We start from the raw sequence: 25,391 nt of genomic DNA on the forward strand, positions 1-25,391 counted from the left end.
TGACTATTTTAAGGTTAGGCTACAGGGCAAACCCTTAACCCGATCGTCTTTGTTTTAGGCTCAAATTGTAGCTGACTAAATTGTCCAGAGCCGTTTTTCTCAAATTTTTGATATCATTCTTCGTTTCCAAATTATCGAGCACCAAAATCAAAAATTCGGAAAAAATTGAATTTTATTTTCACTATTTCGACCATAACTTTTTTTGTTTTTGACTTTCTCGAATAATTATTTTTGCACCTTATAGCTCTCGTGATTATGCGTCTTTTGAGCCTATTTTTTAAAATCATATCTTCACAACTTTCCGAGATATAAGGGGATCGCACTTTTTCGTGAAATCGGACCGTATACTGGAGCGAACGAAAAGACATTTCCAATGTCAAAAGAATTACTGAAATCGGACTACGGATGTCGGAGTAATCGGTGAACCGAATACAGAACCTCCTCCTTCTATGAAATTGAAGTCGGTTAAAAAATCAACATGGTTATTAAAAAATCGATTTTTCTTTGCTTGGGAGTCTAGGGACACGAAATCAGTGTTCTAAAAGTTGATTCACCCAACTGCGATGCGACCACGTGCATTCATATAACGGATTGGATACATTTATTAATTAATAGGTATTGAATCTAATCCCCACATCCATTGACGAAAGTAATATGATTTTTATTGGTTCTAATAAAAATGGTATAAAACGCACCTTAAACATACCGTTCTAGATAACAATAATATGTTTATGTTAGTTTATACTATGATAAAACATTGCTGCTATAGTCAAATATAAACTTTATATGATTAGACGAAGGTTTGTTTGTTACTTTCTTAACTTTTTCAAGATACGAGCGTTATGTTGAAAGTATTTAAGTGCTCGTAAAAACTGCGCTTGAATTTCTTTTAGGTGTTTTATAGCTGATTACTAATTATAGTCTAATATTATTTATTTATTTATTTATTTAGAAATTTAATTCAGGCAACAAGGCCCATATTAAATACCTTACAGACTAACATACATATATATTTTAAACTTAAAACTAAACACTATTTTGTCGACAAAACGGCGTGGCTCCGTTGCATCGGCTGCTCTTGTGTCGGGATCGGCAGTTTGCCCCGGAACCTCCGAAACACGACACCTTTCGGCCAGATATTAGGGGGATATGGTAAGTTCTCACTCATCACTCTCATGGTAAGGTCTAAGTAAGTACCTACTATACGACGACGACGACGATGTACAATATACATACTTACTACGGTGACGTAACGACCCAAAGTGAGTCCTGCGGGCTCAGCACGGTTCCATTTTTATCGACTATCACTATGCGCGTCCCTTTCGCACTTACATACTTGTTAGAACGTGACAGGCATGGTGACAAGGGATAAAAACGCGACCGTGCTAAGCCGCCTGGCCTCCGACACCAGATCACGCCATCCTCTCGGTCTTGCGATAGCTCTCGCCAGTTGCCATGGCCGAGGTTGTGCAGGTATTGAGATACTACGTCGTTCTTCACAAATACATACCTACTTAAATAGATAAATGCCATAGATGGTATAGATACCTGGATAAGTACAGAGAAAACACACATAATAAGTCAACAAATGTTCGTGATAATCACGGAAATCAATACCCTCGCCAGCATTCAACTTTGAAGGCAGGCGATGCTTCCGAGCCTATTGTGGTAAGCGTCCCTGTGCTTGACATAGGAACTATTGCCCAATAGATGACACCCTTTTGTCTCATCTAAGTTTTAATTTGACACGTGGGACAGTGAATTTCTTCATTTCCGCGCGAGTAAATTAAAATACACCGTTATTACGGTTTATTTTTACCATACTTAAATGCCACCTGTAATAGCTGTATTGTACAAAACAATAACCGTACCAGAAATAATAGCACTATTAAGAAAGTGCTTCATTGCCATGATATAGCGATTAAATTGACTTTCTTTATAGAACGTGTAAGGCAGTTGTATCTTGAAGATGGATCTTGTCGTGGTGTGTGCTCTTGTTGGATTGGTGTGTGGAAAATCAGTGGGATCTCATGTGGATTTGGACTATCATAACCATGTGGGTATTCCTGCCGCGAAGCGGATTAAAGCCCATGAGTTGGAAATGCACCAAAGTATTAGGATTTCAGGGGGAGCGCCGGCTAGGATTGGACAATATCCGTTCTTTGTAAGTAGTTACTTAAGAGTCGAAGTTAAACTAGCCTAGCCTAGTTTATAAGCATGACAGGAAATTCAGCGACCTAAAGAGAATCTTGGCCTTCGAGGTGCCTTCGAGTAAGTTTCGATATTTTTTTTAATCCTTTCATGCTGGTTAGTTTTTAAGGGCAGTTAAATGTTTGACAGCTGGAGCAAGAGCCAAGCAGTTACTTTTATTCTCTTCCTCTAATAACTGAAAAATAAGAATCATTGTTTATAATAACGTAATTATAAACTCAAAAGCATGCGGGACACACAGTGTTTCAACTGTAACTTATTTGGACACAAGACGTCCACAATGGACGAGATCGTGTGCTACAACAAAACAGTCATAACATAATACCTACTGCTTGACAAAGACGTAGACATTATCTATGTTTACAGTTAAAGCTTGTAACGTTGTGTCCAGTTATGGAATCAGTGCCACCATTCACAGTAGTATAGAGTCGGACCATGCCAAGTTTTTCTGCACAGTGCCAGTGAATTATAGCACTTCTATGTGATATGTTTGCATTGTTCGCGCCGTTTCGCGATCGCAACGAGATCGATCACTTTAGGACACTTTTATAGGTATCAAAGGATTGTTTCATCCGCGCCGCACCACTTGACTTCGCGTTCGCGTGTTCTTCACCAACTAGACGCTGCGGTACTGCCAAGGTAGTGTAAAATTAGCGTGGTTGGAGTCTCATACCTAAAACCAGTTTGGATTTGGAATGTATAGCGAGAGAATACCGTAAATAATTTAATGAGTTTCCCAATATTCGTTACTTCTATTATAAATGTTAGGATTGACAGAATATTCCCCTCTCCTTTCCAGGGCGGTATCCTAATCACAATGATCGACGACACCCAATCCGTCTGCGGGTCCACATTACTCAGCAACACGCGAGCCGTCACCGCCGCTCACTGCTGGCGGACCACCTTCTCCCAAGCCAAGCTCTTCACCGTCATCTATGACTCCATCTTTCTGTTCACCGGGGGCACCAGGGTTTCCACCAGCGACGTTGAAGTGCATGAGGACTACAATTCGACCACGATTTATAATGATATTGCTATCATTAAGCATGCCTGGGTAGATTTCAACAGTAAGTAACCTTAGATGAACCGAACCAAATCAAACCAAACCAAAGGTAGCGGGTTTGAATCTCGGCTCGTACTAGTTTCTTAAAATTATCTACGGAATATCATTGTGATAATTTTATTTACCAACCGCTTTTCATTGGAAGGAAACATCGTGAGGAAACCAGACTATATTAGTCTCAATAAGGCCTACTTTCCTATCTGTTGGAAGTTTGGATGGCATTCGCTTTTCCACTAGTAATCCGTATTTTAGGAATGAGGTCGCCGAGCAGGACCCGGTTCCCTAATTGAGCCGTGGTAAAAATGCCGAGATAATTCTAGGAGGATGACGGCCTTAGATGAAAAGTACCACAGAGCCTAAGTTTGGGGGTGTGTAAGTTGTCCCCTAATATATATTTATTTATTTATGTGTTCCAGGTGCCATACATTCCATCCCCATCGCCATTGGTGAAGACTCCTATGTCGGCCAGTGGGCTCAGGCAATAGGCTTCGGCAGAACCAGTGATAGTCGTAAGTAAAGACTAACGATTTTTATCTTCATTTCCTAACATCTTGTGACCAAGTCTTGTACACCCATGAGGAATAAAAATGGGTTTTCGTATAATTTTCATTCAAAAGTGACTAGGTCCATAAAATAGATGCACAAGCTGTACTCCTGATTCGGGACATCATCACAAAATGCAAATTAGTAGCCCCAAAGTCCTACACGATGAAACTGATAAAAGCAAAAAATTTCTTCCCGAGTGAGTTTTCTCTAAGTAATAAGGATATGATATGAACCGCCTCCCTTATACGCCGCGTACGTGAGAGCTCCAACAGCATCCTAAATCTGGTGGCTAATAGGCTAGATTGTCCTATAGCAAGGCACTGGGATAGTCTCCATGTTCCCACATTATCCTAACTTAGGAATAGTTTTTTATGTCTTGACATTTTAATTAGACTTGACTGCGCATAACTTTAACTTTAATTTTTTAAATGAAATCTCATATATACATTTTATTATTTTATTATATTTTATTATTGCTCTCTTTATTCATTTCTCATCTTAAGTTAGGTTATTTATAATATGAATATAAAAGTAAAATATAAAAACACTTACAAAACAATAAAAAATAATATAAACACATTATAAAAAACCTAACCTAGTAGGCCGCCAGCAGCGGGGGGCAAGGCCCAAGCTACCGGTGGTCAGGGCTGCAGAGAGAGGAACCGACGTACTATACGCGCCGTGTCCAAGATCACCGCCTTCTGCATCTGACCCTTGATCTAACCACCTAGCGAGAGTCTCTCAAGATTATTATTATTATTATATGGATACCAGAATTTTAAGACAATACACACAGTTGTTCAGAACTACCTCCTACCTAGGTATACAGGTTGCTCAGTAATTAATGGATAACCTTCTAACAACCGACAAGGCACCTTAGGCTGGTCCAGAAAATGCACTTATAGGTCTAGTAAAAGTTTCATGTATAGTCAAGCCTTGAATCTCCATTTGATCTTCAATTGGCTTGTTACGATTACAGCTATCATTCCGCACGACCGCTTCCTCTCACACGTGTTCGTGCAAGTGATAAAAAATGAGGAGTGCGAACTGACCTACGGTCCCGTTGTCATTAACTCTACCCTCTGCGTGGCGACGACTGGGGGGAGGAGCACTTGTAATGGGGACTCAGGAGGGCCGCTCGTTGTGGATAATAAGCTGGTATGTAATAAAGGCAGATGGAGCACGCAAAATAGGCACAATGGCTGTCGATTTGCGTAAAATGCCCAGCAAAACTAACTAACTATTAAAACGTATTCTTATTGTATTGTTTTGCAGATCGGCGTGACGTCCTTCGGACACGCAGGGGACTGCACGCGCGGCTACCCGACTGGCTTCACGCGAGTCAACTGTTTTGCTGCCTGGATCAATGATCGTCTCTAATTATAGCCACTGAAGTTTGCGGACTCACAAAACTTTTAAGAATCTCTAAGATCCGCAAATATAGTTTTAAGTGATCTAAGAACTCTTAACTATAAGTATCAATTTTTTTGTGTCTTGAAAAGATGCAAATTATAAATGTTTCCAATATTGCGATTTTGTGTTACCTATATAATTACTCTAAGTAGGTTGGTAGAAGCCACCAATACCTTCTTCCTGACAAAGAAAATACTTCCCTCCTTAATCGTATGAAAAGTCATAAGAGTGGCATAAATAAATAAAAACTAACTGTAGGTACCTACGCATTAATTAATAAAAATACTGTAACATGACAATAATCAACAATAATAAACAAAAGGCGCAGTGGACGTTAATGATAATGGTGTTTGTTTACATTTTTGGCCGTATTACAAAGTCGTAATAAGCTGCGAAAGTGTAAACATATTTTTGACCTGGACTGTAATACGTTTATCTAGGTACATGTATTTATGAGTATGACATGGCGTAAATTGAATGAAATAAATAGGGAAATCCATAACCTTATCCAATTTCCATACTTTACCTAAACACAGATTAGCCGCTTATCTTCATTAATGAACGAGATATCTAATCATTGAAAAAACTCAAATTGGTTAAGTCAATTAATTATTTTTATTCTGTAGATTTTTTAAATTTTTCATCATTATGAAAATTTCCTTTATTTCGTGTGAAATTTTCCTATAATTTCCGGGAACTTTTTCTTTAAACTTTCATCCTTTGTGCGTAAAGTGCGTACTCTTATATTGAAGGCCGGTAACTGGTGTTGCGGGACTTGCGGGTGTCAATCGGCAAAGGTCATTGCTTACCATTCTAATGATATACTTAAAATCATTCAAAGAAGTTTCTGGTATAAGTTGAATTATCGAGAAGATGGAATTGCATTTGCAGTGGTTGTATGCTGATAGTACAAGAAAATAGAAAATTCAAATATAGAATGCCTGTAAACAAACAATACTACTACATATGCAATTCCACGCTCTCGATGATTCAACTTATAACTTTCCGCAACTTGTACATTGCATGCGTCGCTATTCTGTATGAATTTAAATACCATTACTTATTCTGTGACGCAGATTAGCGACTAGTAATCTTCACTTAATGATCAAGATATCATAATTAATTACCAAAATCAATCTTTTTAATCCTATAGAATATAGATAAACATTTAGTCTATAAAAAACAACCTCTCAGATTTACTAGTTCAATCGAGTCCTAAAAATGAAGATCCTGGTTGCGTTCGCATTGATAAGTTTGGTGGCCGGGAAGGCAGTTATAGACTCCCCGGTGGAGCTCGACTACCATGGAAAGATCGGCATTCCTGTCGCGGCTCGCCTCAAGGCGGCTGAAGAGGCGCAGGACTTCGATGGATCCAGGATCGTAGGAGGATCCCCGGCGGCTGTGGGAGACTATCCGTTCATCGTATGTACTCTTTATTTTTTCGTACATTCGATTATTTCATAGGTAGCTTTCGAACAACTTAAAGATAACTGCAGCCGTAATGCCCGTAATAGATTAGATTAAATTATTTTCATTTTACATGCTCTGAAAGTGGGCCGTTGTTGTTCTAAAAAGTGTGCAGAAAATGTTTCTGCTCTAGAGGACTGTACTAAGTATACCTATGTTATAATTTATTGTGTGGTATGGGTTTATGTTTATGTTGCCAGCGATTCTGTGTCGTGTTTTAAATACCTAATAATGAATTTCAGGGCGGTCTAGTGATTACCCTAACAACCGGTCAGACCTCCGTCTGCGGCTCCTCTCTCATCTCCTCTACCCGCTCCATCACCGCTGCCCACTGCTGGAGCACCCTGACCCACCAAGCCGCAGCCTTCACCGTGGTCCTCGGCTCTAGCCTGCTCTTCTCTGGTGGCACCAGGGTCACCACCAGCGACGTGGAGTCGCATAGCAGCTGGAATGGTCTTTTGCCTGTGAATGATATTGCGATCATTAGGTTCCCAGCGATTGCTTTGACTAGTAAGTGACAATTTAACAACAATATCAATCGTAATCATCTTCCTAAAGTGCTTTGTTGCGGGTTTGTGTAAAAGTTTTAAAACCTGACTATATGGGTCGAATCACATAAATCAGCATCGAGTCGCATTTTACATATATGATCGATTTCTCATTCGAGTCATTGCAGGTAGAGTCAAACCAAGATAAGTCTGCAACGATTTTGATAGCACACGCAGTGGCCGCAGTGCAGTGTTATTTAAAACGTCAAACTTCTATTAAATTATGATGTATAAATAATACTTGCACTGCGTGTGCTATCAAAATCATTGCAGACTTATCTTGGTCTAACTCTAATATTCTTCACTTAATTGAACTCGGACTTGATTGATTGATCTGAACTAAAAAAAAAGCGAAAATAAAATATTTTCATATCTAATTCAATGTTTTCAGACGCTATCCAGCCCATTGCGGTCGCCTCAGGCAGCAACACCTTCGTTGGCAGCACCGCCTATGCTGCTGGCTTCGGTCTCACTAATGATGGTAAGTTGACGATCATTTTTATGATATAAGAGGAGTCCATAGCTTCCGTCTTCTCGACGTGTGGGTCCCAATATTTTTCGGTAGTTCTTCCGGTTAGCTACCAGCAGCGCGCGCTTCTCATTTTGTGTTAGTGCCGCCGCCGCCACCGCCGCCGCCGACGCCTCGAGTTTGCAATTCGGATCCGAAATGTATGAAATTATCCGGATCTGGATGCGGATCCGTGGATCTTCCCATACATTTCAGATCCGTCGTGCAAACCCTATCGACGACGCGTCGACTGGACAGAAACGGCTTTGGACAGAGTAGCATGGCGGTCTTTGGTGTCGGACGACAAGATCCAATTCGGGTCGTTGCTCGTTGCGCCACAGCAGTAACTAAGTAAGTATGATATAAGAAGCAAACGACCAGACAAATCGCCCGATGGTGTGCAATTGAGCGATGGGGTGGCAAGTACGTTGCCGGACTTTTATATGGGAGTAAGTACGCTTTTTCCTTGAAGATTTGAAGGCTGTGTACGGAATTACCGCAGGTGACAGTTCATTCTACTGTATATTAAGGTGGTGGTTAGGGTGGTTCAAAAAACATTTTTTTTAATTTTCCGACGGGGCACCCCCTTATTTTGTTACACTTATTATGCTGATAAAATACACCAAGTTTCGTAATTTTATCTCAACTACAAGGGAAGCTCAACCACTTTGAAAATTTTGTATGTTGTATGAAAACCAAAAAAAAAACAAGTATGTTGTTATTCAGAATTTTATTTAAGTATCTGTTTTCACATTATTTGCACATGTGATTTATAAGTTTTTAAGTAGAAAAACATTTTTATTTCAATTTTTTATAATTTTTCAAAAGTAAGATTTTTAGAATTTCACCTAAAAAATCATAAAAAATAGAAATAAAAATGGGTTTTCACCAAATAACTTTTAAATCACACTTTCAAATAATGTGAAAACTACTACTTACATAAAACTCAAAAAAATAATACCTTGATTTTTTTGGATTTCATACAACTTTGAAAAATTTCAAAGTGTTTGAGCACCTCCTTGTAGTTGAGATAAGATTACTTACATAACTTGGCATAAATATTATTTAGTCAACAGAACAAGTGTAACAAAATGAGAGGGTGCCGCTTCTTCTAGCTAGAGTTTGAATTTTTCCCATACAAACGTGAACCACCCTAGTGGTGGTACTAGTGCTCGACATGCTAATGCCCAATAGATGACACCCTGCTGTCACCTCTATTCACAATGACTTAAGTTTCAAGATGACATGTACTGGGACCGCGTCGAGCGCCAGTACCACCACCTTATCAATTAGGATAATTTCACTGTACACGTAGGTACTCGTACCTACCTATTATCGCACGCGCTGATCTAGTTTAGATAATGTCTGTATCGCCATAGGTTACGAATGTAGATATTGCGATATCACAATTATACTTAGCGCTAGTTAATAAGGAATAAATTAGTCTATAAACGCTGCCCCCTATTTAAAGGATTACTTGCGCCAGAGCGGGCCGTGTCTGGGCGGATGCGTCCGACATGTCATTTTCTATGACGGCTGATCGGTGATCACGTGGTGCTTTCCATAGAAAACGAAGCGCCCGAAGCTCCGGCCCGGTCTAGCGTGAGTCATTCTTAAAGTGCACGCACGCTTTCTTACGCGTTGGAGGGTCTGCCATCATCATAACCTAAATCGGAAACTTAATAAAGAACATATTAAACAGGGTGCGTCTGTGCTCCTACAGTTTATGTACGCTCCCTTCTTATTTAATCTAGTTTAATTAATTTAGTTTAGTAGTACCACGTACGGTTTTGACATTGGAAATGTCTTTTCGTTCGCTCCAGTATAGGGTCCGATTTCACGAAAAAGTGCGATCCCCTTATATCTCGGAAAGTTGTGAAGATATGATATTAAAAAATAGGATCAAAAGACGCATAATCACGAGAGCTGTAAGGTGCAAAAATAATTATTCGAAATAGTGAAAAAAATTCAATTTTTTCCGAATTTTTGATTTTGGTGCTCGATAATTTGGAAACGAAGAATGATATCAAAAATTTGAGAAAAACGGCTCTGGACAATTTAGTCAGCTACAATTTGAGCCTAAAACAAAGACGATCGGGTTAAGGGTTTGCCCTGTAGCCTAACCTTAAAATAGTCAAAAAGTCAGAACGACATTTTTCACATGACATTTATGACTTCATGTTTCGCAGAGTTCGTTATCGGTGTTTGTTGTGAATTATCGGGATTATGACGGCAGAATAACACTTGCACTGCATGGGCTATCAAAATCGCTGCAGATTTTTCTTGTGGTGGTGGAAATAGAAATAGAGATAGAGGTAGAGGTAGAGGTAGAGGTAGAGGTAGAGGTAGAGGTAGAGGTAGAGGTAGAGGTAGAGGTAGAGGTAGAGGTAGAGGTAGAGGTAGAGGTAGAGGTAGAGGTAGAGGTAGAGGTAGAGGTAGAGGTAGAGGTAGAGGTAGAGGTAGAGGTAGAGGTAGAGGTAGAGGTAGAGGTAGAGGTAGAGGTAGAGGTAGAGGTAGAGGTAGAGGTAGAGGTAGAGGTAGAGGTAGAGGTAGAGGTAGAGGTAGAGGTAGAGGTAGAGGTAGAGGTAGAGGTAGAGGTAGAGGTAGAGGTAGAGGTAGAGGTAGAGGTAGAGGTAGAGGTAGAGGTAGAGGTAGAGGTAGAGGTAGAGGTAGAGGTAGAGGTAGAGGTAGAGGTAGAGGTAGAGGTAGAGGTAGAGGTAGAGGTAGAGGTAGAGGTAGAGGTAGAGGTAGAGGTAGAGGTAGAGGTAGAGGTAGAGGTAGAGGTAGAGGTAGAGGTAGAGGTAGAGGTAGAGGTAGAGGTAGAGGTAGAGGTAGAGGTAGAGGTAGAGGTAGAGGTAGAGGTAGAGGTAGAGGTAGAGGTAGAGGTAGAGGTAGAGGTAGAGGTAGAGGTAGAGGTAGAGGTAGAGGTAGAGGTAGAGGTAGAGGTAGAGGTAGAGGTAGAGGTAGAGGTAGAGGTAGAGGTAGAGGTAGAGGTAGAGGTAGAGGTAGAGGTAGAGGTAGAGGTAGAGGTAGAGGTAGAGGTAGAGGTAGAGGTAGAGGTAGAGGTAGAGGTAGAGGTAGAGGTAGAGGTAGAGGTAGAGGTAGAGGTAGAGGTAGAGGTAGAGGTAGAGGTAGAGGTAGAGGTAGAGGTAGAGGTAGAGGTAGAGGTAGAGGTAGAGGTAGAGGTAGAGGTAGAGGTAGAGGTAGAGGTAGAGGTAGAGGTAGAGGTAGAGGTAGAGGTAGAGGTAGAGGTAGAGGTAGAGGTAGAGGTAGAGGTAGAGGTAGAGGTAGAGGTAGAGGTAGAGGTAGAGGTAGAGGTAGAGGTAGAGGTAGAGGTAGAGGCAGAGATAGAAATAGAAATAGAAATAATTTTATTCGTGAGCACAAACACAAAATAAAAACTTATACAGAGAAACATAAAAAAGAAAAAGTGCCACGAAATGGTCTCACCTCAGCATGTTGCTGGCGGCTGCTAGCAGATAGCTGATGCTGAACCCTGGCAGTACCTAGTGGAGCTCGGGTTTAATACAACATAAGCACACGTTGTTTTGGTCATCGGACTCGTCTCGATGAGCACTTAGGAGAGTAGTTCCCAAGATAGAGCTGATGCTGAATCCTGGCTGTACCTAAAGGAACTCAGGTTTGTTGCAACATAGGCACACGCTGTTTTGGTCATCCGACTCGTCTTGATGAGCACTTAGGAGAGTAGTACCCAAGATAGAGCTGATGCTGAACCCTGGTTGTACCTAGCGGAACTCAGGTTTGGTGCAACATAGGCACGCGCTGTTTTGGACATCCGATTCGTCATGATGATCACATGGTAGAGCATTACCCAAGATAGCTGATGCTGAACCCTTGTAGTACCTATTGGAACTTAGGTTTGGTGCAACATAGACAAACGCTGTTATGGTCATCTCTCGTCGCGTCAAACTGCTGTCAAGAAAATTTCATATCTTGCAGCAAATGGGCCGCTGCCGATCAAGACTCGAGTGACGATAACGGCGATGTGGCTACCACTTCTCGAGTTGACTACGGATTTGCCGTGTAATAATTTTCTTGTATGTACTTTGAACATTAATATATCCTGCTTATTAATCGAAAAATTAAATATGTACCTATACTTATGGGCCACGGCGACAATTATTCAAACTTCGATACGCGTGTGGAAATTTTGCAATTTGTTTGTTCACATGCGTTATGTCCAGGATACTTGTGTTAATCTAAGAATAAAATAATTATCATTCAACGTTGTAGTTTTATTTTGTAACTTTTTCCTTATCCAGACTTTCTCGTCGCTCAGCGACAATATTTTTTCGAATTCCGTAGATTCATTCCCAATGTGCTCGATAGTCGTGTGAGGCACGAAATCTGTGATTCTTTATGTAAATAAATGTATTTGTCATCTTTAAGGGTAAATTTTTGAAGAGGGTGTTTTTTCGACATTTGTATGGCAATTTGTTATTTTTGAAAAATTTGATTTATAATCATCGGATTAGGAAGGGTTCTTAACAACAAAAAATATACTGTACGAGGCACCTCTGCACTTTTTATAGTTAGCTAGATATGGACGTTTAAAGATCGACATTTGTATGGCACTATTTAGCCGTTTGTAAGGCGCTTTTGACATGTATAAGGCATTTTTTCGACATTGTATGGCAGTATCAAGATGTATATGCCACTATTTATTATTTTTGTTGCATTTATAAGACCCTGACGACATTTGTATGGCACCTTCTCGACATCTGTATGACACTATGTCGACATTTGTATACCACAATCGACATTTTTACGGTCAAAATAGCCGTATAAATGTCGCCATACAAATGTCGCGACATGTCGCTAATAATATTTTTTTGCGATATTTCCTACACAATACAACGGATTCACTTATTTATTTTATTATATATTGTAACACTATATTTGCAACTGTTATTATAAAATAAACATTTTTATTACAACTATGTACCAACGTATTAAGCGTCCATACAAATGTCATTGTAGTCGTATCAAAATATATCGAAAGAGATTCTTACCTGTTTTTAAATAAATTAAACTGTTTCCGCGTCCACACTCAATGTCAATCGATGACCAACTAACCGCACTATTGCGTCGTAAATTTAATCTAACCGTTATTCAATAGACAAAGAAGATTATAGGGGGTACCTATATTTAAGTCATATCAAAACAGGTGCCGCGCGGGACAGCGATAAAAAGGCTTCCCTTGTTTTATTAAATAACGCATTAATTTATGAATATGATTAAATCAATTCTCTAGAAAATGCTCTTTATAAAAATACAAAGTTGTTTATAATACGTTGCCTACATCCAAAGTTATGATTTTTTTTATTGCGCTATGCCGCCACTGGGACACGCGAAAAAGCAGAAAATTTCGCCGTTTTTGGAACTTAAAATGAGATTTTGTCAGAAACCAATAATATTTTAGGTACAGTTGTGCATGATTTTTAAAGCTTATAATACATTGAATGAAAATATATACTTACCCAGTCTTTTAGTCATATGGACTTCTAGTTTTAGCCGTGGGACAGTAAAAAATGCCTATTTGAAAATTGACCCTTAACTGTTTTTTGTAGGTGGCGCGATCACGACGAACCAGTTCCTCTCGCACGTGTCCGTCACAGTGGTGGACAACTCCGTGTGCACGGCTGTATACACCATCGTGAACGTGCGCACATCCACGCTCTGCACTTCTACCACTGGTGGCCGAGGGACTTGTGGTGGTGACTCTGGCGGTCCTCTAGTCGTTGACAACCAGCTGGTCAGTATACTGTATCTAATCACTAGTGGTTCTGTGAGATGTAGATCACAACGAATCTACCCTATTACCTTTTCTTAATACCAAAATCGCATAATCTGACAGATGGATTTACTCGGGTTTGAAGTTAAGCGACGCATAAATTCTTAGCTATTCTACTATGGTTTTCAACATACTTCTTATTCCTTCTACTATACGGTTATGATGAATTATGATGTTCTAACAAGCATTTTCCTCCCAGGTCGGTATAACCTCCTTCGGGCACCGTGACGGCTGCGAGGTCGGCTACCCCGCGGGCTTCACGCGCGTGACCTCTTTCGCTGACTGGATCCAGGATCGAATGGCGTAATATTCTTAATATACCAATTTCAACATATTAAGACTTTTTTTTCTCCAATTAATAATATTAAAATATCTACAGGCATGTACCTAATCGGTGTCATATTGACGCATAACTTTTTAAGAGCCAACAGGAGTGGTCATTCCTCCATACAAACGTAGTCCTCGTTTTCCTCCGTGGTTTTTGAAGCTAGAGCAATGATTTTTTCAACACAGATTAATATTGTCAATATCTGTGTCGGACCGTTTTGCTTTTTTTGATATTTTTGTTTTTTAAGGCGCTAGAGCCCTTCAAAAACGGCCAAAATGGCCTAATAGACTATGCCGCAATGAGAGGCGTGGTATTCAAAACTGATATCAATTAGCCAAAAAAGCAAAACGGTCCGACACAGATAATTTCATAATCATTTACATTTCCAAATTTGGTTACGATTGGTTAAGTTTTGGGGGAGGAAAAAGAGGACTACGAAACCTCGATTTTTGTCATTTTTACGCAGGATTTTTCGCCTCAGCTGCAGTTGTCCCTATCGCACTAATTTTAGGGGCGGAGTCAAGTTTCTAAATACGTACACAGCCAGAAAAGTGATGGGCAATAGTCGACATTTAATGTCGATAATCTAGTGATGTAAGAAGTTATCGATAAACCGTCTTGTGTAAAAATATCTAGATCCTAAGATACAAGGGGTTTTGGGTTGAGAGTAGGGAACACATTTTTGTAGTTATGATATACAATCTATTATGAACTTTTTGATTCTAATATTTCAAATTAGAAATCAAAATCAAAAATATTTTATTGCATGGTTAAAATGGGTTAACAAAATTTTTAGGTACCTACAGGCACGCTTCGTAATTGTCGAGCAATTTAGGGTCCTAGCTGAATTGGTTGTTCCATACTTACTCGTGCTCTATGGAATGTCCAATTTAGCTAGAACCCTAAATGGCTCAACAATCACGGAGCGTGACAGTACTAATGATTCATGTTCTGTATATCCTGCCCTACAATGGCGTTAATATTTGGTTGTCATGTCTATACTTCGTTTTTAAGCATTATTGAAAAAAAAAAATAGTAAATACTAATATTAACCACTAAGTACATAACTATTACAAAAAAAGCTAAATAATTATACGATTGCATGCTTAAAAAAGACACGTCACCTTCACTCTAATGCTAAACAAACGAATAAGAACTAACAGCGATAAGACCGCCTGTTGCTACCTTTATCTACATTGTAAATCGGTTTTAGGGTTCCGTACCCAAAGGGTAAAACACGGGACCCTATTACTAAGATTCCGCTGTCCGTCCGTCCGTCTGTCACCAGGCTGTATCTCACGAACCGTGATAGCTAGACAGTTGAAATTTTCACAGATGATTTATTTCTGTTGCCGCTATAACAACAAATACTAAAAACAGGATAAAATAAAAATTTTAGTGGGGCCTCCCATACAACAAACGTGATTTTTGACCGAAGTTAAGCAACGTCGGGCGGGGTCAGTACTTGGATGGGTGACCGTTTTTATAAATAATGGTACGGAACCCTTCGTGTGCGAGTCCGACTTGCACTTCGCCGGTTTTTTTTAAATTTGTTTTTATGTTTGTGGTGTAATAAAGAATATTTTAGAGTCAGACCAAGAAAAGTCTACAGCAATTTTGATAGCACACGCAGTGCAAGTGTTATTTATATGTCATAATTTCATAGAATCGACGTTTGAAATAATACTTGCACTGCGTGTTCTATCAAAATCGCTATAGATTTTTCTTGGCCTAACTCTACTTTAAATTACAAAGTAAGGCCTAAATTATAAAATAAGGCCCATCAATGTTTTTTTTTGTGTTTATTAAACTTGATATTTTGTCTATAGTATTAGCGGACATGGCCTCAAAATTTAAACCCGCTTAAGAATCGGGCCTTATTTCGTGCATTATATACAATACTACCCAATTTTGTGTAGTCATTATTTATACTATAGAAGCATTGTTTGAGTAGCCAATTATTTAAACAGTATTTTTTTAAAGGGCAACGGTGGCAATATTTTAAGGTCTGGATAATAAGATACAGATCTTAATAAGGATATCAATGTAAGTGAATGTTACCATGACTACCAAACAAACAAATGTGATAGAATTTGCCAGCTGGCATTGTAACATTCAGACAGTTACCTATGTACCTAATCTGAAATATGAATAAATTAGTAATATTTTAAACAGGAAAGTAAACCGAATTTTGGCCTTTTGCTGGACACAATCACAATAGTAATTTGTTTTACAAGAGGGCAAAGTTTATCGCCACCGGTTGATGCATTTGCAGCACCAATGGTAGAAAATGCAAGCTCATCATCAACTGCATAATCGACGTTTGATATGACTATTGAATCCGAGCTTTTTGATCATGAATCATGATAAAACAAAATTTTAGAAGGTCGCAGAATAGTGGATTTAAAATATTTATTTTCTGTGATCTCAAATATCAGGCACGATCATACAAATTGTACATTTGCTGATCTTGCCTTTGTCATTGAAAGACGTAAGGGTTTACACAGAGAATATATATTTAAGTGTAATATGTGCAAAAAAAAGGAAACGATACACTCTGAAGACCCAAAAAGAAAATGTTAGTAAATACTGCTCCTCCCCATGGTTACTTGGTTCCTTATTCAACCTACCTGAAATTAAACGAGTAGGTTAGTAAATTATATCATTTTACATTATAAAGTTAAATGTTTAGGTATCTCAATCACTTACTCACTGGTGGACATGGACGCAAAATTTTTGCCCATCTACTTATACTATCTTATAAAAAAATATTTCGAATTTTGGGGAGTCGCCGCTGACTGGCATCGCGTCTTCGTGCTGCAGAAACGAGCTGTAAGAATAATAGCCAACGCCCCTCCCGGCTCACCAGCTCGCCAACTATTTACATCATTACGAATAATGACATTACCATCGCAGTACATTTTCAACATCGCGAAGTTCGTAAGAACCAACATTGACGCATTTCCCCTCAGGGCGGGTAACCTAAGAAGCCTAAGATACAGGAACAGAGGTATACTTGAAACATCTAGATTCAGACTAACTAAATCTACCAAAACGACGTATGCTATGGGCCCCAAAATCTATAACGCTATTCCTGAAGATATAGCCAGTATATCAAAAAATAATTCATTTTATAATAAGTTAAAAAAATGGCTAATTGACAATGCCTTTTACGACATTAATGAAATATTGTAGAACACAGTAAAATAGAATAATTTTCATGAGTAATTTTATTACATAGGTAATTTGTGTACGTACAATAATTAATTTTATTGTACACATTTGTGCATAATTTTCATATCATTATTTTGATGCTTTGCTTAGTTATTATTTCACCGTTTGTATATTTGACGTGTAATTTATGTGTAGATTTTTAATAATAAATATGAATATGAATATGAATATGAATAAAAAATGAAATTTTGAAAGTTAGCACGCTTAAAGTTCGTTTTTAGGGTTCCGTACCTCAAAAGGAAAAAAACGGAACCCTTATAGGATCACTCGTGCGTCTGTCTGTCTGTCCGTCTGTCACAGCCTATTTTCTCGGAAACTACTGGACCAATTAAGTTGAAATTTGGTACACATATGTAAATTAGTGACCTAAAGATGGAAATGTTTTTTTTATAATTTTAAAATACATAGGTTCGAAGTTATTTAAGAAAACAGCCAAAAAATTACCATTCACCCCCTTTTATCTCCGAAACTACTGGGTCTAAAATATTGAAAAATACACAAAATAGTTCTTTACCTATAGATGACAGGAAAACCTATTAGAAATGTGCAGTCAAGCGTGAGTCGGACTTATGTACGGAACCCTAGTTTTTGCATTAAGGTAACAGATTTTGACATGTCTTATTAAAAATTACCATTGAAAAATAAGTCATAGCAAATATGTTAGAATTATAAATCATATTAATCATATTAATAAGCAAGAGCACCCTAAACCGGCGAGCGTGTATGAGGAATGTTATGAATGTGAAGGAAGCGAAAGTGGTATGTCAGGATCGTAGCAAGTGGAAATCCGTGGTCTCTGCCTACCCCTCCGAAAAATAGGCGTGATTGTATGTATGTATGTATGTATGTATTAATCATATACTTTTTTATATTCTTTTGCTTTCATAAGTAATATAAACTAATTTTTGAAAGCGTTTTTCAATAATTATTAATAAAAAGACGTCACGTCGTCAAAGACGTCATGATTGTTTACCTTCTTTCTAATGCTAAAAAATAACGAACTATAATAACCGGGCCTTATTTGGTACAGAACCTGGATTTGATAGGTACATCGGATATTCTGGGCCCCTGAGCTTGTTACGTAAAGGACAAAATGGTGACATGTGGTTAGAGCTGATACTGTTAAACTAGTGGTTCTGTGCGCTAAGTATAAAAAATAAGCTTCAGCGAACTCATTAAGCCTAGAAAAAACCCTACACCCTACTGCCACTTAAGTCAGTCTTGAGTCTTTGAATCAATTTCCGTAGTAGTACTAGTACTACTAAGGTACTAGGAGGTAATAAGGCCTATAGTAGGTATAATAAGGCCTACCTGAAAAATAATGTTCTTACAACAGTGTAACCGTGTTAGTTATTTGAGTAACATATATGTAAAGTGATACAATTAAAAGCTAACAGCAAACCAGTACATAAATTATATCTTATGTACTTCTTATGAATTACACTCTTATAAAGGTTTCGGCTAATTACGCTTAATTACTTGAATAAAGGTAGATGAATTGCGTGCGGTCCAATAGGTAACCACAACTCACGGAGTCCAAAACAATAAGCTGATCAGCAAAGTCAAGTAAACAAAGCCAAGTCACAGTAGTAGAAAGATTATCGAGTTCCGTAAACGTAAGCGGGGTCAAAAAATTCAATCGCAACACAGTAAGTAATAAGTGAACGCCTCGTGGCAGTAACGCACGAAAAATAACATTGCAAATTGTCGGCAATGAGGCGCGCGCGGGTGCAAGCGTACGCATCTGTGTGCGTGCATTACACACACAAATACAGTCTCTCACGCCCCGTCAGAGCGACGGGTATATTCAGCTTGAAATCTCAAAATTGACTTTTAGCTCAGCTCCCGTTTCGTCTTAAGACTTCAGAAGCTTTAAAAGCGTGTCCTTTTTAGGGTTCCGTACCCAAAGGGTAAAAACGGGACCCTATTACTAAAGATTCCACAGTCCGTCTGTCCGTCTGTCTGTCTGTCACCAGGCTGAATCTTATGAACCGTGATAAATTTTCATTTTCATTTTCTTATGAACCAACAAATAGGTACTAAGAAGTACGGAACCCTCAGTGGGCGAGTCCCACTCGCAAATCTCCGGTTTTTTAGTCTTTGTAGTTTTATAATGGGATACAATAAACAAGATCTGCAACACAGTTTGCAAGTCTGTGGATGACATAACTATAAGCACTTTTAGCCCGAAACTCACGGAATATGTTTTGCCTAATACGGTTATGGAGATAATGCAAAAATATAATATGCATATAGGCCTCGCCGGCGGCACCATAGACCAGGTTAAAAGTACCTCCTTTTTGGGCTTCCACATAGACCAAAGCCTAACATGGGAGAGTCATATTAATTCCCTGTGCGGCAAATTGGGAAGGGCATGTTTCGCCCTTGGCAGGCTGATGACAGTACTTACGCTTCAGGCAGTCCGCAGCTGTTACTTCGCCAGCATACAGTCCATCGTTCAATACGGGCTTGAGCTATGGGGACGTGCGGCCGATTGGCTACGTGTCTTTAGGCTCCAACAATCGGGCAAGTGCGAGTCGGACTCGCGCACGAAGGGTTCCGTACCATATTAAAAAAAAACAAAAAAAAGCAACAAAAAAGCGGTCACCCATCCAAGTACTGACCACTCCCGACGTTGCTTAACTTTGGTCAAAAATCACGTTTGTTGTATGGGAGCCCCATTTAAATCTTTATTTTATTCTGTTTTTAGTATTTGTTGTTATAGCGGCAACAGAAATACATCATCTGTGAAAATTTCAACTGTCTAGCTATCACGGTTCGTGAGATACAGCCTGGTGACAGACGGACGGACGGACGGACGGACGGACAGCGAAGTCTTAGTAATAGGGTCCCGTTTTACCCTTTGGGTACGGAACCCTAAAAACGAGCTATAAGGGCTATTGCTCGAGTTCCATGGTACGAGTCTGCAAGGCCACACTTCACTAACCTAGGGATTATCACGTTGCCAGGTCTCTTGATACTGCAAATAGCCTCATACACGCGAGATAATTTAGATAAATACCACAGGCGGGGTGACAATAGCGACCGTATTACACGATACGGGCACAAACTAGCAGCAGTGCCCCGTAGCTTAGCAAAGACGGCAAAAACTATACACGTCATGGGCCCCTCTGTGTATAATAATCTACCAACAGTAATAACAGACGCACCTAGTTTGTTAATTTTCACCACACCAGCTCGGAAAGGCTCACTTTGCACTTCAAAAACTGATAGCAAAGTTGCATTTTATTCACATGTGAGGCAAAGTAATCAAATGCAAATTTTGAGTTGTTTTCTTATGTTTGCTGGTAGAATTGACTTTTAAATGATGATTTTGGATGATAAATATTTAAAAACATTCATTTGGATTTGATTTGGTTTGATTTTGTTTGATATTTTACATTAAATATTTGCTTCGGGTTGGTGTGGTGAAAAATGTTGTGTTTCACTCGGAGGCAAATTTTGTTAAACCCTCGTGCTTTGAAACCCTCGCAACGCTCAAGATTCCATTTTCGAACCACTCGCTACGCTCGTGGTTCAACTTTGGGATCTTTCGCTTGCTTGGGTATCAATATTAGCACGAGCGGTTAAACAACAACTTTGCCCCCTTGTAAAACAAATAACTATTTAAAAAATAAACTTAAAGCTTGGCTTGTTGAGCGGTCGTTCTATAATATAGAAGAATTTCTGACTGCGAAATATTAATGATAAAAATAGAAATCTACGCAAGTAGCTAATGTATTTAATTTTAATTTTTTAATGTTATTTGTACTAGTTATGTAAGCTGACATGTAATTACCTATTACCAATAAAGAATGAGTATGACTATGAGTATATGCTCTCCCTGTCGAGAGAAGGACTAAAAATACGACCGAGAAACTGAAGACTTAAGAGGCTCTTTTACCCCACTAGTGCGATGGAGTCAGGGTGGAGCCTTAGGAACTAAATATAACAGATAAAAAAACGCATCAAGGCTTAAGATGAAAGGGGACGGCCGTTTCCCCATACAAACATAGTCCCCATTTTCCTCTCTGGATATAGTGGATATTGTCATTAATAAAACCATTTTTACATAATTTGATGTATATTAACCGTAGCTATGCCCCTACGTTTGACTTTTTTCGAAAAAAACATAGCTGTGGTTGATATTCAACAAATTGTGTTGTGTCGAATAATTTAAATAATGTTAATATCCAGAGAGGAAAATGAGGACTAGGTACTACGTTTGTATGAAAAGTCGATTTCGCGCAGGTCCTCCACTTTCGTCTTATAATGAGAAATGGGGAAAAGCGTATTCTCAGTATACTGGCTGAAGGTAAAGTAAAAATGCAAATCTCAGTAATAAAAGTAGTCTCTAGGAATTATGAGTGAGGGGCACAAGGAATGTCAGAGTTTTTCAGTGCGAAGATGGAGCAGATACCTACTCTAGTAAAATATCGAGAATGTGGATCTGGGGGCCGATTTTTTAATTTCGATCGTTCGATTTCGTCACTCGGAAATCGGTGGAAAAAGGTCTAATGCTAATTTTTGAAATACGAGCGATAGAATTGGGAATCTAGTGGTATTGACCCCTCGTTTTCTATTATATTAGTAGAATTTAAATGCCTAGTAGTGGAGATATTATTGAATGAAATACAAGAAATCGAGCGGTCGAATTTCAAAATTCGGCCCCTTGGCTGAAAGGGAATGGTGGACTCAAATTATATAAAGCCTGACAGGTTATGTATATTGTTATAAATAAAAAAAATAGGTCTAAGTCTTAGTCACTCGGTAGGGTGGCCAGAAAGCTTGCCGCATTGCCCCGCTGGATGGCAATGCTGATCCGCTGAGCAAAATATTGGCCAGCCCTCTTCTCTCTATTTAAAAAACATTAAATTAACATAGGTAGGTACCTATTACTTCATAAGTATGTAAATATTTTGAAATTTTGGTGTTAGTACTTAATTAGCAAAGTGCCAAAGAGAAGATTCAAAAATTGCAAAGAGCCCATGAAATGTTCTCGGTAGGTATTTTTTTGCACGTTTATTGCCAAACCTTCTAACAGTTAGTTTCGCTTTCTATGACACTTCAAATAGACGCCAATGATTGACCGTAAGTACCTAAATGTTAAATGAAACAGTCGTCAACAGGTAAGAACATTGATTAATAATCCCTAATCTGAACGGGAAATTTTAAGTGGAAAATTGCATGAGAATTTTCTCAATAAAGCTTCCAAAAATTTCTTAAATTTTGAAAACGTTTTGCTATCTGCACATTGCTAGTTGTAAAATAAAACTTTAGCTATAAATTAAGTACTTTATTTATGATAGTTCGGTTACAAAGACATTCGTTTAAAGTTGAGACGAGATCCAGGCGTTGAAGACCGAGACACGGGCGAAGCCGGCGGGGAAGTTTCGCTGGCAGCCGCTGACGTGTCCGAACGAGGTGATACCGATCTGCAAAAGAAATAACCATGTAATAAATACTGGACTTTTATTATGAAATTGTATTGAAATAAAACTGTCTAAAGGCATATCGTTGCTAGTTAATCTCGCAGATCTTCAAGGAGACTGACGGTGACTTCTGTATCCCGCAACATGCTAAGTTGAAAAATTAATCTCCTAAGTTTCAGTTTTATGAGAACATGTAGCATGTAGTAAATACTACATTTATTTTACAGCTCTATAAAACCATACAAAGTGTCGTAGGTAAGCGCGCCAAAGGGCCAACAGCTATCCAGTAATGAAACACCATCTTAACATCATCCGGATTTTGTGGCTCTTTTTCATTGGTCATGAGGGAACGACAAAGAAAATGCTTGCTTTTGAGATGGGAGCTGGTCTAACCAGAGTGCATTATGTGTCCAAAAACCTTAAGGGAAGACCCTTACAACAGTAGACATTTGGTGTTCTGTTAACTTATAGTAAGTAAATGCGGTCGCCAGAGTCTCCACTATAGGTGCTGTGGCCGCCGGTACTCACAGAGGGTTAAGGCAAAAACAATTGCAGTGCCGTAGGTTTTGGACATGAGGAAACACGAGAAAGATACTGACCAGCTGGTTGTTGGCGACCAGAGGACCGCCAGAGTCGCCGCCGCAGGTACCGCGGCCGCCGGTGGTGGCCACACAGATGGTGGAGGCCTGGACGGTGGCGGTGCCGTAGGTCTGCTGGCACACGGCGTTGTTGATGACCTGTACCTGCACGTGGGACAGGAACTGGTTGTTGCCGATGGCGGCGGCTGGAAGAATTGAAGGGTTTTTTAGACAGATAAAGATAAAATAATAATAAATAAATATTACGTGACAATTCAGTTCAAGCACAAAGAGGATACGGCAGAAGATGTGTTGGAATATGATCGCAACAAGACTAGTTACGCGCTGAGTGTGTTCAAGCTGCGATCGCGTCACTATGCCAGACTGGTCGTCATTGTGATTGTGATTTAGTGATTGTGAGTGTAAAAGAGAAAAAAGGGAAGATATATCTTCGAAATCATTCATTTTCACTAAACATCAAATCAGAAGCTCTTGAGTTCCTCTGTGATTATCGTTTGATCCGTAATCACAGTTACAAAACTTCATAAAAATAATCTTAAATACTTACTGTCGCTGGTTCTGCCGAAGCCAGCAGCCCAGGCCCAGGTGCCGACGAATTGGTTAGTTCCGGACGCGAGAGGGATATTGCGGATGGTGTCTGCAAGAAAAGTGAATCGTGAGCTTAAAGGGTTCAAAAAGTCCCATTACCTAGGTGGAAATAATCTCAAGGTGGAAATCATCATTTCAAGCCTAAGAGTAATTTATAGAATCAGACGATACTATCGGAAATATCTACTAGTAATTATCTACTGAAGAATACAATAAAAAAACAATATCGGGTATTGCATGAATTGCGGTAAAAAATACGCCATTGATTGTATTAGTACCGTAAAGCTAACAATTAACGCATATTTTATGGAGATTGGGGATTTAAAACTTTACGACAAAAATTCTTAGAAAAATGCCTTACCTATAGAATAATTTTTGTCCCGGGTAATAATATGATTACTTTTCTCATGGGAATCATCATTCTACGCAAACGAAATCGCAACAAAAATAAAACCACAATAAAATACTTACTGCTGTAGTTAACCCAGCCGAAACGGATGATAGCAACATCGTTAACGAGGGTCCACATATTATAGCTGGCGTGCATCGAGACATCGCTGGTGGTGACTCTGGTGCCGCCGGAGAAGAGCAGGGTGGATCCAAGGACCACGGTGAAGGAGCGGGCCGAACCGCCGCTGGACTGCCAGCAATGGGCGGCGGTGACGGCGCGGGTGTTGGAAATGAGAGAGGAGCCGCAAACAGAGGTTGCGCCGGTGGTCAGGGTGATAACCAGACCCCCCTGGGAAAAGAAGTTGGTTTTAAAGACAAGTGGTCATTGCCAATCGAGTGGTCCAGTGGGCTTTTACGAGCTCACGCTCATACTCAAAACCATGTTCAGGGCACTATTGGGCACAGGAGAGAAAACTTGTCCGAACTGTGATGTTTTCTGTGCTCAATAGTTAGCTTGGGGGCATGTAGATGTAGGTAAAGATTTTATCATACTTACCCAAATAAAAGGAGTACCCTTTCATGTGGATAAGGGTTAAATAAGAAAATTAATATTTATAGCCCTTAACTTTTGGGTATGTCCACAGGAAAGACCTGAACATGGTTTTGAGTTTGACCCGCTTAGCAATGTGCAAGTTACAGAACTTAAGTATTTAAAAACATTTTCAATATTTCCGAGAATTTCTGGCAATTAGCATGAGAAAATTCTCATGTAAGTTTCCGTTCAGATTAGGGATTATTACTGAATGTTCTTAACTGTTGACGATGACGACGGTTTCATTTAATATTTACGTCACTTATTGGCGTCTATTTCAAGTGTCATAGAAATCGAAAATACTGTAAGAAGTTTTGGCAACAAACGTGCAGAAAAAATACCAATAACATGTCATGAGAACTTAGCAAGTTTTGAAAATTCTTTGTGGCACATTGCTAATCAGATCATATATTAACATGCTTGTACTCACAAGGTAAGGGTATTGTCCGAGCGCGGCAGCAGCGCCTCCCACGATCCTGCCTCCATCGAAGTCAAGGGCGTCCTCAGCGGCCTTGATGCGGGCAGCCTCGGGGATACCGATCTTGTTGTGGTAGTCCACCTCGATGGGCGCCACAAACTCCTCGGCTAGCGCCGAGCCCACGAGACCCACCAAAGCCAAAGCAACCAGCAGTTTCATATTGACCAAATATGTGTCTT

At 39.4% G+C, this 25,391-nt stretch overlaps 3 protein-coding genes across 3 annotated transcripts; 2 read left to right on the top strand and 1 right to left on the bottom strand.

Moving 5' to 3' along the window:
- Nucleotides 1–1,946: 1,946 nt before the first annotated feature.
- LOC134797391 (serine protease 1-like) lies at nucleotides 1,947–5,548 on the top strand. The gene is made up of 5 exons (XM_063769612.1): nucleotides 1,947–2,164; nucleotides 3,011–3,278; nucleotides 3,691–3,783; nucleotides 4,800–4,978; nucleotides 5,096–5,548. Exons 1-5 carry the CDS (start codon nucleotides 1,970–1,972, stop codon nucleotides 5,198–5,200), a joined length of 840 nt encoding a protein of 279 aa, XP_063625682.1. The 5' UTR covers nucleotides 1,947–1,969; the 3' UTR covers nucleotides 5,201–5,548.
- A 683-nt stretch (nucleotides 5,549–6,231) lies between these two features.
- On the top strand, nucleotides 6,232–13,909 carry LOC134797390 (brachyurin-like). The gene is made up of 5 exons (XM_063769610.1): nucleotides 6,232–6,655; nucleotides 6,943–7,210; nucleotides 7,640–7,729; nucleotides 13,348–13,532; nucleotides 13,771–13,909. The coding sequence occupies exons 1-5, from the start codon at nucleotides 6,455–6,457 to the stop codon at nucleotides 13,876–13,878; spliced, it is 852 nt and encodes a 283-aa protein (XP_063625680.1). The 5' UTR covers nucleotides 6,232–6,454; the 3' UTR covers nucleotides 13,879–13,909.
- An 8,510-nt stretch (nucleotides 13,910–22,419) lies between these two features.
- On the bottom strand, nucleotides 22,420–25,391 carry LOC134797226 (brachyurin-like). Its single transcript, XM_063769452.1, has 5 exons — nucleotides 25,165–25,391; nucleotides 24,224–24,491; nucleotides 23,712–23,801; nucleotides 23,165–23,349; nucleotides 22,420–22,568 (listed from the first exon to the last, which is right to left on the bottom strand). Exons 1-5 carry the CDS (start codon nucleotides 25,369–25,371, stop codon nucleotides 22,464–22,466), a joined length of 855 nt encoding a protein of 284 aa, XP_063625522.1. The 5' UTR covers nucleotides 25,372–25,391; the 3' UTR covers nucleotides 22,420–22,463.

Source organism: Cydia splendana, chromosome 15, assembly GCF_910591565.1.
Source record: "Cydia splendana chromosome 15, ilCydSple1.2, whole genome shotgun sequence".
Taxonomy (NCBI): domain Eukaryota; kingdom Metazoa; phylum Arthropoda; class Insecta; order Lepidoptera; family Tortricidae; genus Cydia; species Cydia splendana.